This window comes from Neopsephotus bourkii, unplaced genomic scaffold, assembly GCF_033783945.1.
Source record: "Neopsephotus bourkii isolate Nb327-2 ecotype Australia unplaced genomic scaffold, CSIRO-AGI_Nbou_v1 NB_1511, whole genome shotgun sequence".
Lineage (NCBI taxonomy): Eukaryota > Metazoa > Chordata > Aves > Psittaciformes > Psittacidae > Neopsephotus > Neopsephotus bourkii.
This window is the reverse complement of record NW_026901987.1, coordinates 4,670,047-4,685,487: the sequence shown is the minus strand read 5'-3', so window position 1 is coordinate 4,685,487 and position 15,441 is coordinate 4,670,047. Positions and strand designations below refer to the sequence as shown.

At 39.6% G+C, this 15,441-nt stretch overlaps 1 protein-coding gene across 3 annotated transcripts; it reads left to right on the top strand.

Annotated features, from left to right (window-relative positions):
• Positions 1 to 389: 389 nt before the first annotated feature.
• On the top strand, positions 390 to 15,172 carry GPR63 (G protein-coupled receptor 63). Of its 3 annotated transcripts, XM_061369841.1 has the most exons (4): positions 390 to 476; positions 4,818 to 4,895; positions 8,504 to 9,894; positions 14,733 to 15,172. In XM_061369841.1, exons 3-4 carry the CDS (start codon positions 8,648 to 8,650, stop codon positions 14,734 to 14,736), a joined length of 1,251 nt encoding a protein of 416 aa, XP_061225825.1. In that variant the 5' UTR covers positions 390 to 476; positions 4,818 to 4,895; positions 8,504 to 8,647; the 3' UTR covers positions 14,737 to 15,172. The 3 variants fall into 3 exon arrangements, with proteins under 3 accessions (XP_061225825.1, XP_061225823.1, XP_061225824.1); XM_061369839.1 differs by lacking the exon at positions 14,733 to 15,172 and having other exon boundaries at positions 8,504 to 14,375; XM_061369840.1 differs by lacking the exons at positions 390 to 476; positions 14,733 to 15,172 and having other exon boundaries at positions 4,345 to 4,895; positions 8,504 to 14,375.
• Positions 15,173 to 15,441: the final 269 nt, after the last annotated feature.

Genomic DNA, 15,441 nt, shown 5'->3' with positions numbered 1-15,441 from the left:
TGTTTTAACAGAGCCAGTAAGATTTATGGCACCTAACTGTTGTGTGCTTGTCTACGAATTAAATAAATGCATCTGAATGAGATCTAAACAGTGTTTTGCTCCAGTCCTGGCAAATGTTGGTATTAAATGGTGAGATTCTTATGCTCCAGAGGCTAGATGGCTGAGGGTCGTTTTGGCTTGATGAAACTTCGATGCCTTAATCCTGCCTAAGTTCTATACTTTCTCCAAGAAAGGGGTGTGTGAGCTGTCTTTTGTCAGGAGACACAGCACATTCTACCTCTCCCAATAAAAATAGTTTTGTTACAGGAAAAACTTTTGCAATTCTGGTCTTGTTGTGCCTTGAGTTGTAAATATGTCACCAACTTGGTTTTTATCTTTTTTTTTTTTACAGGTTATTTGGAAAGAGAGTACTTTGCTGAACAGAAAACTCAAGATGACTTGTGATTCCTGTTCTACATGGGAGCCAGTCTGGATTGGTATGTTGGGAGTTTTTTCTTATTTATCAAACTCACTTGTAGTGATAGCATGTATAATCCCAAGGTTGACTTAAAATTTAGGAAGCTTCTGACTTGTATGTTAATAACTAGTGAAGACTATGAATTAAAAGAGTGTGTTTTCAATAATGTTTTCAATGGTTACTGTTCTAGGTACTACAGCATTTAGTTAGCTCTTCAACATCAATAGTTTAATATGACCTTTACACTAGTGAGAAAGTTAGAAGTCAGGAGAAATATTGTGACAGCACTAGAAATATAGAACTTTATGAGTCCTTTCATATGATCTACAAATTGGGAACATGTTTTTTCTCAAGAGCTAAGAAAATATAATTATTCTTTATATTTTTGTATATTTGTGGTTTAGAATAGTCATGAAGATTCCCATGGCTGACATTTCTTGACAGTTAATGCCTGTCTGAATTAAGGACAGGAAAAAATACCCTCAAGAGGGCAATTAGTTGTACTTAATGACCGAAAGCAGAGGTGGCTGTTTCCCATAATAATTTCCTATGAAAATTTCCACAGTAGTGTATATAGAGTGGAAAAAAGGATAACTTCCTAAGTTAAACTAATGCCTCTTGTGAATAGTTTCATGGGTCATCTGCTCATGCAGTGTGGTTTATTAGTTTCAATTTAGGATATGTAAATAGGTATTAAAACTGAAAATTGCTAATTCCTTTTAGGAGGAACAGTTAGGTGAGTAAGAGCGCTGTCCCTGCTGGTTCGTGCTCTGACTCATTGTTTGCACTGGCTTTAGCAGAAGGGACTCCACTGCAACAGATTCCTGCCTCTACTTAATGGCACAAGAAACAGTGCTTGATTCCTGTTGTGAGTGGAGTATGTCCTGGGGTGCTTTCTGCAATAATAGGGTGTCAGAGTAGGTACTTTAGTATTTTCTACCAGCAGGTATCTTTTTTTGAAAACAAAATAAGCCCATGGCCTTTTTGTCTGTTGCTGACTTTATCCCTTTTTCCCCTAAGAATATTTTTTAATGTTGGTTTGTTTGGGTTTTTTTATGCTGCAACAATTGTTTTTGCCAAAGTTTGCCTTCGAAATAAAACCATTGATAGCAACTATAAAGCATGCAGAAATTTCCCATTTATGACCACTTAAAACATCCCTGAGAAGTAAGAAAGGTCACTGTACCACTCATTGCTGGCTTCAGGTTTTTTGAATAAGAATGATTTCTGTGTGCTGGACCAGAACTTGGTGCTGGGCAGTACTGAAAGTATGCTTACTTTTAGCAGTTAAATCATTGAACATTTTGGCAGCTGTTCACAGTGTGTTTATCTGTATCAAACATAAACTTATTATGGCACTGTTATGTTCCCTGTTTTGTCTATGTTGGACTTACTGGTTTTGACTGATGTTGGCTTTTCATGTAAGATCTAATCTTCCGTTTCTGGTTGAGCATGCTATCCAAATTTTGAACGGAAACCTTTTAGCTTCAAAAGCTGTTAAAAATGGACACCATAGTTCTAGCAATAATTATATTTGATGAATGAAATTTGTGTTATTTAGCTTTAAGTGTGTACTTCATTGAAATAATTGTGTCTATTATGTTCCATAAAAAGAAAGTTGCATATGAGTGAGAACCTTGCTTGAGAGAAAATGTGCATACCCAGTAATTTTCAGGACTGAAATGGAAAAAAGTGATTGTGTGAAGCTTTTTTTGCATCTGAAAAGAATCAGTGAGAGTACATGTTCCAAAAGTGAGAATGCTGTGACAAAAAGGTATCTGTCTGCCTCTTGCTTGAGTACTTTGACCATCAATAAGCTTATCCATTTAAACTACCAAAACATGGTTGTCTTTTACAAGCTATGTGATTACCATTCAGCAGTGACTCTGGCTTTGAAGTGATAGGATCTGTCTTTCTCGAACAGCAAGTGAGGACTGAAATGACTTGAATTTATCGTCTGAATTGTCAGTTACTTTTATGAAGGATGATAGCCAAGAAAAAGCGTTACCAAGTTGCCTGCAAGGTTAGATAAGTGTAACTCCAGCACAACATTTGAGCATGCAGATTCAGTATGCGGTCCACAGAGAGGTTTCATACCTCAGAGTGATAAATAGAGTAATAGAGAGAAGGGTGCTGCTGGGAAACCATCAGGAAGCAGTGAGCACAGGAGCAACACTCAAGAGTTTCTTTCTACCCGGGATCCAAAGCCTGCAGTTCTCTTGTTAGATTAGGTGTCTTTGTAACAGCTGATCACCCCTCACTCTTCTGTTCCTTCTTGAAAAGAAGGTAGGGCTGATGACTTATGCAACAGTCAAATGGCTAACACTAGCCTCCCAAATTTATGCCCTTGGCTAGGTCCAGGCAGCAGCTTGCATGAGTTCATTATCCTCCCCTTCTCTTAATGCTGTGCAGAAAAGCGTGGAAGCTTTGCACTGAGGGGGGAGAAAGCACAGAACAGGAGGTAGCTATTTGTTTAGAGAGCTGGGATAGTGAGACAACATACATGAAACTATTTTTCTTAGTCACTTTTTTCTGGATTTGTTAGTATATAGACACCTGAGAGGCCTTTTTACTTAGCTATATACTGGATGCTACTGGCTTGAGAAATGCAGGGTAGCACAATCTTTTTGACTAAATAAATGGTGCAGAACACATGTGCTTCTGGTCTGGGTCCTTGTGTTTAGAAGGACAATTTGTGATAAAGCAGTATTTTCTAAAACTTTGTTTGTTTGTTTTTTACCTTGCCTTGGAACACTGGAACATTTGCAGTTGTTTTGGGGGTTGTGGTGTGGGGGGTTTTGTTGTTTTTTTGTTTGTTTGTTGTTTGTTTTTTTCCTTTCTTTGGGGGGGTGGGTTGGGTGGGATTGTGGGGTTTTTTGTTTGATTTTTGTGGTGTGGGTTTTTTTTTGTTTGTTTTCTTCTCTTTTTCCTCTTTAGAGCTTTTATAATGTGTGCTGTCATCTAAGGCTCTGTTGAACTTTATAATTCGGAGTGCAGAGCTGCATGCCATAAATATGTTTAAAGAGATGAACATACTGGGAAGAGCCCAACGAAGGGCTACAGAGATGATGAAGAGACTAGAACATCTCTTCTGTGAGGAAAGCCTGAGAGAGCTGGGGCTGTTCAGCTTGAAAAGGAGAAGGCTCAGGGGGATGTTACCAGTGTGTATGAATACCCATAGGGAGAGTGCAGAGGGGACAGAGCCAGGCTCTTTTCAGTGATAACCAGACAGGACCAGAGGCAATGGACACAAACTGAAACACAGGAGGTTTGTCCTAAGTATCAGGAAAGCTTTTCTATTGTGAGTGTGACTGAGCACAGGCACAGGCTGCCCAGACAGGTTGTAGAGTATTCATCCTTGGAGATACTCAGAAGCTGTCTGAACATAGTCCTGGACAACTGACTTTAGGAGGCCGCGATGGAACAGTGCGGTGAGACAAGATGACCTGTAGAGGACTTGTTCAACCTCAATCACTCTGGGATTTTGTGATTCCTTTGTTTTTTCCTATTCTTATAAGAGACAACAATAATTCATTTCCCTGTGCCACTAATAATTCTGTAGACTGCTATGATACCTTTTTTCAGTCACTTTTGAATAGACATCAAGTGGAGCAGAACTGAGTATAGCACTGAGGATGAGATGTGCCATAGAAGTGTACTGTAGCAGGTACTGCATATGAATGTATGGTGTATGTAGGTAGCTCCTGCTTTTCTTCTCTGTTTCTTGGCTAACAATTCTGAACACTTGCATGACGTTTTCATAGACTATCAAAACTTGAAGATCTGTCTGTCTTCTGGATGGTAATTATTGGCTTAGCATCTGCTCCTGTGCCTATAACTTTTTTTCTGTACGTGCATAGTTTTATTTCTAGTAACACTGAATTTTATCTGGCAGTCTATTAGCTTGTCACTGTCATAAGATCCATCTGTACCTTTTTACAGTTGACCTTTGTTTTTATTAAATTGCTCTGAAAAACAGTTCATGTTCATCATCAGCAAATGCTCTGGTTTCACATTTGCCTCTTCTCCCCTGTAGGTTGAAGAGTCTGAGCCCCAGTATAGGTTATCTTTGTAGGGTCATTCTGCTGACCTTTTTTCCACTGCAAAACTAACTGCTCCTTCGTTTCCTATTTTAAACTGATGATTGTCTGTAAGAGGGCTTTACATTTCTCTAGTGGCAGATTAGTTTCTTTCGGAGCCTTGGTGGAAAGACCTTTTCAAAACCAACCTGAAATGCAAAACTTACCTTTGCTGGCTTACTGCTTGCAGAGCTCTAAAAGATACTGCCCCAGGGATCTAATTTTCTGTACTCCATGATTTTAAATCCAGAATTATTTGTTGAATTTATGCTCTTTTGCAGTTCCTCCAGAACGCTACAGCTTCCTTCCCTCTTCAGTGTTCTTGGCTTGTGGAATTGTAAACCTCAGAGGAACTTTGGGTGAGATTTTCATGTTCATTGTTAAAATCCTTGCTTGTTTGTTCTGGAAAGCTGTGTTAACCTTTCTGCTGTTGGTTATGGATTTTATTCTAACAAATATGTTAAAGGCAACTAGTAAAAAAAAAGCTTTATAAAGACTGAAGAGAGAAATTTTGGCTACTTTATAAGCTTTAGCCTGTAATTAACATTAAGGCTTTCTCTAGAAGAGTTACTGTAAAATAAAAATTAGAGGGGCTGAATGGAGAGAAAAGGAAAATCTAGACTAAAGTTAACAAAACTTGTCATTTTTGTGAAATGTCAACATCCATAGCTTAGTATACTCTTGCTGAGTTTAACAATCTTTGAAATATAATAGGATAAACAAAATTATTACATTCCCTTCCATTCAAGCAGGAAGACCTCTAGAAAGTGGAATTTGTATTACTTTGTATCTTGGGTTCAGCTGGAAAGTTATTTTTCTTCTTCCTAGTAGCTGGTGCAGTGCTGTGGTTTGGCTTTAGTCTGAGAACAATGCTGATAATATGCCAGTGTTTTAGTTGTTGCTAAATAATGCTTACCCTAATCAAGGACTTCTCAGTCCCATGCTCTGCCAGTGAGAACAGGCACGGGAAGCTGGGAGGAAGCACAGACAGGACACCTGGCCCAGTCTAGCCAAAGGGGAATTCCATACCACAGCATGTCATGCCCAGGATATAAACTGGGGGGAGTTACCCAGAAAGCCCAGATCGCTGCTTGGGTTTGGCTAGGTATTGGTCAGTGGGTGGTGAGCAATTGTACTGTGCATCACTTGTGTATTGGTTTGGGTTTTTTTGTTTCCCCCCCCCCCCTTTCCTTTTTAGTATTATATTCTCTCCCCTTGTTACTTCCCTTATAATTACTATTAGTAGTAGTAGTTTTATATTATACTTTAGTTACTGGACTGTTCTTATCCCAACCTATGGGGTTTACATTCAGTTCTCCCCCCTCTTCCTGCCTGCAGACGGGGGGTGGGGCAGGAGAAAGGAGAGGAGTGAGAGGCTTCATGGTGATGAGTTACCAGCTGGGCTTAAACCACGGCACTCTTGGTTTTCATGGCAGGTTTTGGCAGAGGGGTCTACAAGGGCAGCTTCTATGAGAAGCTGGTAGAAGCTTTCCCTGTGTCTGATAGAATCAATGCCAGCCAGCTCCAAGACAAACCCACTACTGGCCAAAGCTGAGCTTATCAGCAACAGTGGTAGCACCTCTGGGATCACATAGTCAAGAAGGGGAAGAAGTTACTGTGCAGGAGCAATTGCAGCCAGAGAGAGGAGTGAGACTATGAGAGAAACAGCTCTGCAGACACTAGGGTCAGTGAAGTAGGGGAGGAGGTGCTCAAGGCACTGGAGCAGAGATACTCTTGCAGCATGTGGTGCAGACCATGGTGAGGCAGGCTGTACCTCTGCAGCTCATGGAGGTCCATGGTGGAGCAGATATTCACTTACAGCCTGTGGAAGACCCCCCCACCAGAGCAGGTGGATGCCCAAAGAAGCTGTGATCCCATGGGAAGCTCATGCTGGAGCAGGCTCCTGGCCGGATCTGTGGCCCCATAGAGGAAGGAGCCCACACTGGAGGAGGTTTGCTGGTAAGGCTTGTGACCCTATGGGGAGCCCATGCTGGAGCAGTCTGTTCCTGAAGAGCTGCACCTTATGGAAGGAACCCACACTGGAGCAGGGTAAGAGTGTGAGTAGTCCTCTCCTCTGAGGAGGAAGGAGTAGCAGAAACAGTGTGTGATGAACTGACTGCAACCCCTATCCCTCTTCTCCCAGTGCAGGAATAAAGTTGAGCACAGAAAGAGAGGAGGGGGTGTGTTTTAGTTTGTGGTTCTTTTTTTTTTTCCTCATTAGCCTTCTCTGATTTTGATTGGTAATGAATTAATTTCCCTACTCAAGTCCTTTTTTTTCTGTGGTGGTAATTGGTGAGTGATTTCTCCATTTCATTATTTCTCCCCATGAGCCATTCCCTTGCATGTCCAGCCGAGGAGGGGGAGTGGTAGAGCTGCTTTGGTGAGAGAGTGGTTAATAATTTCTGTTGGAAAAAATGCAGATGATCTGGCCCTGGAAATCATCTAGTTGATAGGAGCTTGCAGGTAAGAAGGGAATAGCTTTTCTATGGAATGAGAGGAGGTCATAGTGCTGCTGTTCCTTGATAAAATCTTGGCAGCAGTCTGGACAGGCTTGCATTTGGATCACTAGAAGTCCAAACTGGGGACTTTGTTGTCTTAAAGTCCATTTCTTTGTTGGTGAAGTATTACCCAGAACCTCCATAAATATGGGCAGGATTTGTGTTGCCAGATATAAGCTTCTTGGTCACCATGTGTAGAGATGGAGGAGATAGATTGCCCTCTGAAGATGCCTATAATCCTGACTAAACACACTAAGACAGCTTGAAAGTGACTGTTACAGTCATCCAGAATGAATGAGGTGAATTCCACTTGGTTTCTGGCTGTGGGCATTGAATCTTTCTCATTTCCTGCTTGATCAGGTGCCAGAGTACTCTGGGAGCATTTAATTTAATAGTCCAAGACAGAGGAGAGGAAGTAGCACTGAAAAGGGGAGACAATTCCTTTGCATTTTATTTGTCTCTAAGAACAGTACATGTCATAATACAATAGCCATGATAATAGTACAACAAAACAGTACACAAACTATAAAAGGAAATGTTTGATTGTATCAGTATAATGAGGAGGGAGGAAGTTCTGCAGAATGTCAAAGGATTAGATTTACAAGGAAAAAGAGTGTGCATGTCGTTAAATTATGTGGAATACCAAGATGAATTAACAAAGACATGTGTAGACCAGCAAAAGCAGGAAAGCTTGCTGAAGGGGGGAGGATTGTAGGAACTGAAGAATAGCTAGTTTCCTGCACCTTGAGATCAGGCAGTAACTAAATGAAACAAACTGAGAAATACTTTAATCCTGTGGACAAGTTATTTAATAATTAATAACAGATTAGGATGCTTTACATATTTTTCCTAAGGCATCTGCTGCAGCTGACTGACATGGTACTAAAGATCCTGTATTATTTAGGATTTCTCAGACAGGGAGGCTTTTCCATGTTTACCAAACGGGCAGATAGGCGATACTGATATTATTTAAGCTGTTTGGAAATATTAAAGTGTCCAGCTATAGGCAATTTCATAACAAAATCATGAAGTTAGCTTAAAAATTATGAGGTTTAAATAACAATACTGGTTTGATTTATTCTCTCTTCATCACTTAAGTTTGTTTTCAAACAAAGTTTTCCAGTCCTGGTTATGGTAGAAAAAAGTCAGCGAGTGAGAGTATTGTACAGTATCAGCAAGACTACCAGAGCAGGATCTGTGAGAAAACCACCAAATATTATGAGACTCCCCTGACTTCTGCTTAAGTAAATTCTGTTGACCTGAAGTGTAAGTATGTATGAAAGAACCCTTTGTCATTAAGGAAAGCAGAGCAATTGTTTGGTTCCCATTGGTTTCAGATTTCTTTATTTCTTTATCCAGATTTCTGTTCCCTAGTACCATGACTCCTTGAATGAAGGTGTAACCTAGGTTTATATTCCCGTATACAGTCCACTTTGCAATATTTATCCTGTTTCTCCATTCTTTTGCAGATGGAAATACTGACACAAATTTAAGAACTTTGATGCTTTCAGACTTTGAATTTTGATTTGTTAAATGACCAGGAATAGGATACTGCCTGAACAAGATGAAATGCCTTGAAGACCTTTGGTTCTGCTTTCATTTCTCCTGAAGCAATGGTTTTCTCAGCAATGTTGACACTGGCCCACTCTGGGACCTCAAATGCTACTTTTATTGTTTATGAAAATGCCTATACGAATTTTACCACTCCGCAGTTCTTGCTTCGTAGTGGCACAACACAGCCGTCGAGATATGGTTCAGGTGCTGTACTCGCCACCGAAAGAAGTACTTTTCTGGTAAATGCTACAGCTATCCTGCCATCACAGGAAGTTTTCAGGAGCTTGAGTTTGCCACTCCAGATTATTCTTTCTGCTGCTATGATATTTATCCTGTTGGTTTCTTTCCTTGGAAACTTTGTTGTTTGCCTCATGGTCTACCAGAAGGCAGCTATGAGATCTGCAATTAACATTCTCTTAGCAAGCCTGGCTTTTGCAGACATGCTGCTGGCAGTGCTGAACATGCCTTTTGCTCTGGTAACAATCATTACCACTCAGTGGATTTTTGGGGATATATTCTGCAGAGTCTCTGCTATGTTCTTCTGGCTTTTTGTCATAGAGGGGGTAGCCATTCTTCTTATTATTAGTATTGACCGATTTCTTATCATAGTTCAGAGGCAAGATAAACTGAACCCTTACCGTGCAAAGATTCTCATTGTGCTTTCCTGGGCAGCTTCTTTTGTTGTTGCTTTTCCGTTATCAGTAGGGAATCCTAATCTGCAGATACCCTCAAGAGCACCTCAGTGTGTCTTTGGCTACTCGACAAGCCCAGGTTACCGAGCCTATGTGATAGTTATCTTGCTAATTTCTTTTTTTATTCCATTCCTCGTAATGCTATATTCTTTTATGGGCATACTCAACACCGTCCGCCACAATGCAGTTCGTATCCATAGCCACCCTGATAGCATATGCCTCAGCCAGGCCAGCAAACTTGGTCTCATGAGCTTACAGAGACCTTTTCAGATGAATATTGATATGAGCTTTAAAACTCGTGCCTTCACAACCATCTTGATTTTGTTCCTTGTCTTCATAGTCTGTTGGGCACCCTTCACCACTTACAGCCTTATAGCCACATTCAACAGCCACTTCTACTACAAGCACAACTTCTTTGAGATAAGCACTTGGCTCCTTTGGCTCTGCTACCTCAAGTCTGCACTGAACCCACTGATATACTACTGGAGGATTAAGAAGTTTCATGATGCATGCTTGGACTTGATGCCCAAATACTTCAAGTTTTTGCCACAGCTCCCTGGCCATACAAGACGGCGCATTCGACCGAGTGCCATCTATGTGTGTGGGGAGCATCGGTCGGTAGTGTGAAGCTGCAGTTGTTTGACAATGATTGTTATTTTCTGGGTTTGTTTTTTTTTTTAGGCTTTAGGTTGAATTTTATTTTGTTTAATATGGCTTTTTCAGTGTGGCCATATCTTATAACTTACTTAATTTTCCCAGTACTCTGTGCAATTTTGGAAGGTAAGATAGAGGGAGGGAAAGTGGTTAGTTATAGTTGAGTTTACTACCAGAATACAAGTAAACAAAATAACAAATGTTACCTCTAGGATTCCATGGAAATCCATTCTTTTAAATGAAAAATACATTTGTAACTTTTTGACAGGTTTAGGCTTGCTAGGCCTGCAATTGCATCTAATTGTAGAGACTTTTTTTTTTTTTTATGCTGCTAAGATACAGTGTATTTAGTTAGTGTAATTTCTCTGAAAAATGTTGCTGCTGTCTGCCAATATATTGGAGCCAAAAAGTCTCATTAGATTATTCCTATTTAATTTTAACAATATTTCAGAAGTTTTCGTGGTAACACTAGAAAACTTCTTCCTTTTTTTACTCTTTACTTTAATACTTCCATTAATATTTTTGTGCACTTTACAAAATTTACTATAGAATTTGTTCATTGGAATATTTTGTTCTGTATTGAAGGGGTATTATTATCATTATTTGTTATATTGCTGAATTTCAATGAAAGACCAGTGTAAGCTCTAGGAGGGCAATTTATGTTGGTATAGCTACACCTACAGTCACAGATTCACTGTTTTTCTAACAAGTATCAAATGTAACATTAACTGCTCAGTTATTAGGGGAGTTGGAAGGAAAAAATGGAGGAAGGAAAGGGAAAGAAAGGGATGAAAATACCATGTCTGGAGGTTTAGACTAACATAAAATGTAGAAAAATAGAGTTTGTGTGAAAATTATCCTGGGGAAAGGGTTGTAGTTGTTAGTTTAGGCTGTTATGAGCTATCTAAACCTGATGGTACGCCTGAAAACCTATCTGAAATTGTGACTTTGGGCCTGCAATTTACACTCTGTTGGTATAACGCTGTTTCTTCTTGGAGCTCATGTAAGGCTAGTTGTGCTCTGAAATCATGCTGTCAGGTGTTCATTGGGATAGAATTAGAAATTGTAGAGTAAACCAGCAAATAGATAGCACATGCTTGAGACTAGGACTTAGTCTTCATAGTAATTACAGGGAAAAAAATCTTCAGCTTCTTTTCCTGGTTAAGTATTAGGCCAAAACCATGAACTGGTAATTGTAGAATGGCTTGTGTTGAAAGGGAACTTAAAGTTCATCTAGTTCCAACCTCCCTGCCATAGGCAGAGACACCTTCCATTAGACCACGCTGCTCTGAGGCCTGTCTGACCTGGCCTTGGACACTGCCAGGGATGGAGCATCCATAACTTCTCTGGGCAACCTGTTGCACCCCATAGTGAAGAATTTATTCCTAATACCTGATCTAAATCTACCCTCTTTCAGTTTAAAGCTATTATTCCTTATAACAGTTGGCCAGCAGTGTTTGCTGTGGATGCAAGCTGAATTCCCCAATTTCCCCACATCCTACTTTACGCTGATTTTTTTCATTGCCCTTTTTCCTCCATAGTGTTATCTGCCTCAAAATTTTACGCTGCTGTTATCATCTATTAGGCATCAGCTTCTCTCCCTGAAATGCCAGATCACCCTTATGATTAATGTCAGGCTATCTCAGTACCTGCCTGGAAAGCAGAAAGGAGAAGGTTTTCCTTGATGATAGCAATCTGGACTCAGCTTTTTGCCTTTTTTTTTTTTTTTTTTTTTTTTAAATCTGCTAAATAGATATTTAAGGCAAGTAAAATTAAGACTAAGGTTTGGGCTTTGAAGTGCCACCCCCCGACCCCCCCCCCCCCCAGTTGCTCTGAGGCTGGGGAAGAATGCCTGCAGAACAGGATTAATATACACCAAATTTATCAGCCAGGGTTTGAGCTTCTCTTGCTTCTATCTGTCACTCAGTACCCCAAAGCATGAGGACCTCTTCATTGTTGTTGTACCAGGGGAGGAAGTAATAGCAATTTTACCCATTTCTATCTATCTACACGGTACAGGGCATTTCCTTCATGCTTATATCTATGTGTATGAAGGAGGTGCCCTGTTCTGTGTGGATGTCCAAGGACTGCTTAATTTCTGAGGTCAAGTAAGCATTTACAGCCCAGATTTTGTTTAGGTCTTCAGTGAAGAACTAAGTAAACAGTTATCTCTCTTCTCCAACAACAAGCAGTGAAAGTGTTGGCAATATTTATATTTTAAGAGTATAATAGGAACAATTTTGAGTTTAGTAATTTTTTTTTTTTTAAAGCTGCTAGCTGAGGTTATGGGTTACATGTAAAGGCACCCAGGCAGTGGCGGTGCTATTGATACGTGTGCTGTAAGTTCCTTGTCAACTTCACTGATCATGGTATGGATTTTTCTCATCAAAATGAGAGACACTAAAGGAGTTCTGCTGTAAACCAGAGTGTTTTAGCTTGTCTTTGCCGTATAGATTTATTTCTCCATTACATTTACATTGATAGCAGAAGTTTATGACCTGGTTAGTATGGATTTTCTGTTCCAGTGCTGTCATGCCTGTTTTTCTCTGAAAGCAGCAAAATTGTGTTTACAGCTAATGTAATAGAGTGAGAGCATACACTGTCTAAGATGGCAGGAACAGGTATTTTTGCTGTCTTCCAGAGCTATAATGTGAATGGTTTGAATGAATGTTGTAAAACATGGTAATTCAAAGAGTAAAGAAGATGAGTAATACAGGAAGGTTAGTGAAATTACTTTCTTGAAAGGGGAGGGGAAAACATTCTGTTGGGATTTCATAATCTCTGATAAGTACTGGTTGTGAAGTAGAAATTGCAAACATCAAAGAAGGTTAATTTATCTTGATAATTTAGTGCTTGTTTACACTGTCTGTAACAGGGTTTCCACTCAGAGCTGCATCTGCTGATACTTGGAAAAAAGAAACCCAAATTGAGTGGCCCAGATTCAGAGGTGACTTACTTGGTGATACAATATTCACACTTAGGGGGTTTTAGAGGTGATGAGAACATACAGTGAACAAAAGGGTGTTCAAGAAAAAAAGAAACAAGGTAGCATAGAAGTATCCCCAGGGTAATGATGTGTTTACAGAACCATTTGAGCTATTGTGTCTAGTATAGGGTCTTTAGAGCAGTGCCTTGCTAATTACAGCTGAAGTCCTAGGACCAAGTTGGAAGCGGCTAAACTGCTTAGTCTTGCTGTCTGGGATCCTGCCACGATCACCATAACCTGGCTATCTGTAATGTTAAAACACATGTGTTGGCTGGATTGGGGCTACTGAGGCATTTGGTGGGCTTGACCAACACCAACGATTTTAAAACTGAAATTGATCCTTCCTGATTCTACTGGGGAACTATAATTTTCTTCCTCTTCAAAAATTATACTGATTACTAAACTGTAATTCTGCCATTATATTTTCAGAAATCTTTGGTCTGGAGGATTGAAATGAATGTATTTTCAATTATGTTGCAGTTTAATTCATTCTGTTAAAGCATGCTGCTTACACAAGACTCATTTGTACAAACTGATTGCTAAAATGATTCTTTTGTACTCAGTTGTGTATCTTTGACATTTGTTATTCATGTAAAAATATGTATATAGAGAAACTTGTTTTGCCTCTTATTGCTTTCTGTTACTACTTTTTTTTTCACTTGTGTGCTTAATGCTTTCATAGATTCTTTTATTTGGACATATGCATAAACAACTGGAAGATTTCAGTGGTCTTTCTGGAGCTGTTTGAGGTTTTTAATTCTCAAATCATTCAACAATGCCCTCCTTGAAAGAGATTTTGATTTAATTTTGTGTGGAAAAATAAAAATTCAGAGTACAAGTTTTTGCAGTTGGAATGGTGAGAAATTTCCTAAGTTCAGTTTTCCAGGAGTCACTACTTTGCCATTATGAACTGGTTTGATATTTTTTTGAGGAGTAGTCATTTTCTGATGTGAAGAAACTTGAATTACTATTTTAAAACAAGCTATTAAGTAGAATGGCGTTCTCTTTTCTGTATATATTGCACCTGTGAAAATACCCAAGAAACAAACAAAAAAGAAAAAATAAACATTAACATTCTCCAAAAATGTAGCAAAAGTCTATAGAATTGCTCTATCTTTGTGCATTTGCAGGCTTTTTGGATTTATTGTCCAACTTAAGCGTTTCAAACACTTTATCCATATCTTAAATAAGAAAGGTTGTTTGCCTGATTTAGATGGTTTTCTTTAAGCCAATATGTTTCTTGTATAAAGAATTTACAGAATATTCTCTTCTGAGATATTGGAGTAGAGATGTGTCAGTCTATCTAAAACAAATGAGATAACATCCAGGAAAAGAGAGAGCCTAAAAAGAAAATAATTTTCCTAAAAATGCTGCCTGAACTGGGTGTACTACCTTGAGCTATGACTGAGTAATTAGGATCATCTTACTGTGCAATAAATAAAACAGGCAGTGGTACGGCATGGCATGATTCATTTCAGCACAAGACAGTGACCTTTATGATTCAAGTGCTGCATGTTTGTATGTGATGGATTATTCCTTATATTAGTAGAATGAAAAATGTTCAGCATCTTGGCTGTTTTGGGGAAGTTTTCAGCTTGCTAATGATTTAAAAAATATCCTGCTGGAGTAATTTCTCTAAATGATAAAGGGTCAAGACATGTCCCTAAAGAATGCCTGAAGGGGATGCATGTTTCCAGTTGCTTAGGAATGGCTCTGCTTGGCTGCCCACATGCCTAATTTTGAGACTCCTTCCCCCTACCTCTGCAACAACCACTTCTTAATCCCTTCTCCCCTCCTGGTGCCCTCCCCAAGGTAGTGCTTTCTGTGCTGCTGTGTCGCAGCAAGTATGCTGGTGGCAGGAGATACTGATGCCAGTGGCAGGAAGAGGTGGAAGTGCCTGGAGAAGCTGCAGAGCCAGGAAACCTCTTTCAGCCAGTGCCACTCCCTCCCATCTTGAGTACAATTTTGGACCATCTGTAACAGTTTTACCACCTTTGGGTACAAGATTAGGGCTGTCAGGGAAGAGAGTTACAGAAACATGTATATTTGCCACTAGTGCTTGTGCAGGATTCTGGTTTAATCCCTAGCAGAATTACAAGTTTTATTCTTTTGGCAACAGAGCTACAACAGTCCGTAGCCAATTCATGGCTGAATAAGTATCCTTTAGCTGATCTGTGCCTCTGTGGCACACCATCCAGTTAGCATCCACCAGGACAAAATTTCATAGAGACTGCTCAAACAAAAATGAAGATAGCCACCACTCTGCTTGGATATCAGGCAGGGTGGAGCGAAGAGCTGTGTATTGAAGGAAAATGTGAGTTGTAATGGGTGATACTTGTCAAGTGCCCTCTACAGAGGGAGTTATGAATACTTTATGCACAGAATATTGGGTTGTATTCTACTTTATTATATGACAGCGGATGTAGCTTGATATCACATCACTAACAGTACTGCAGATGACAGTATTCAGAAATATCAAAGTAGAACTTGTTCCTGTTTTATTTTATTATGTCTATATAAG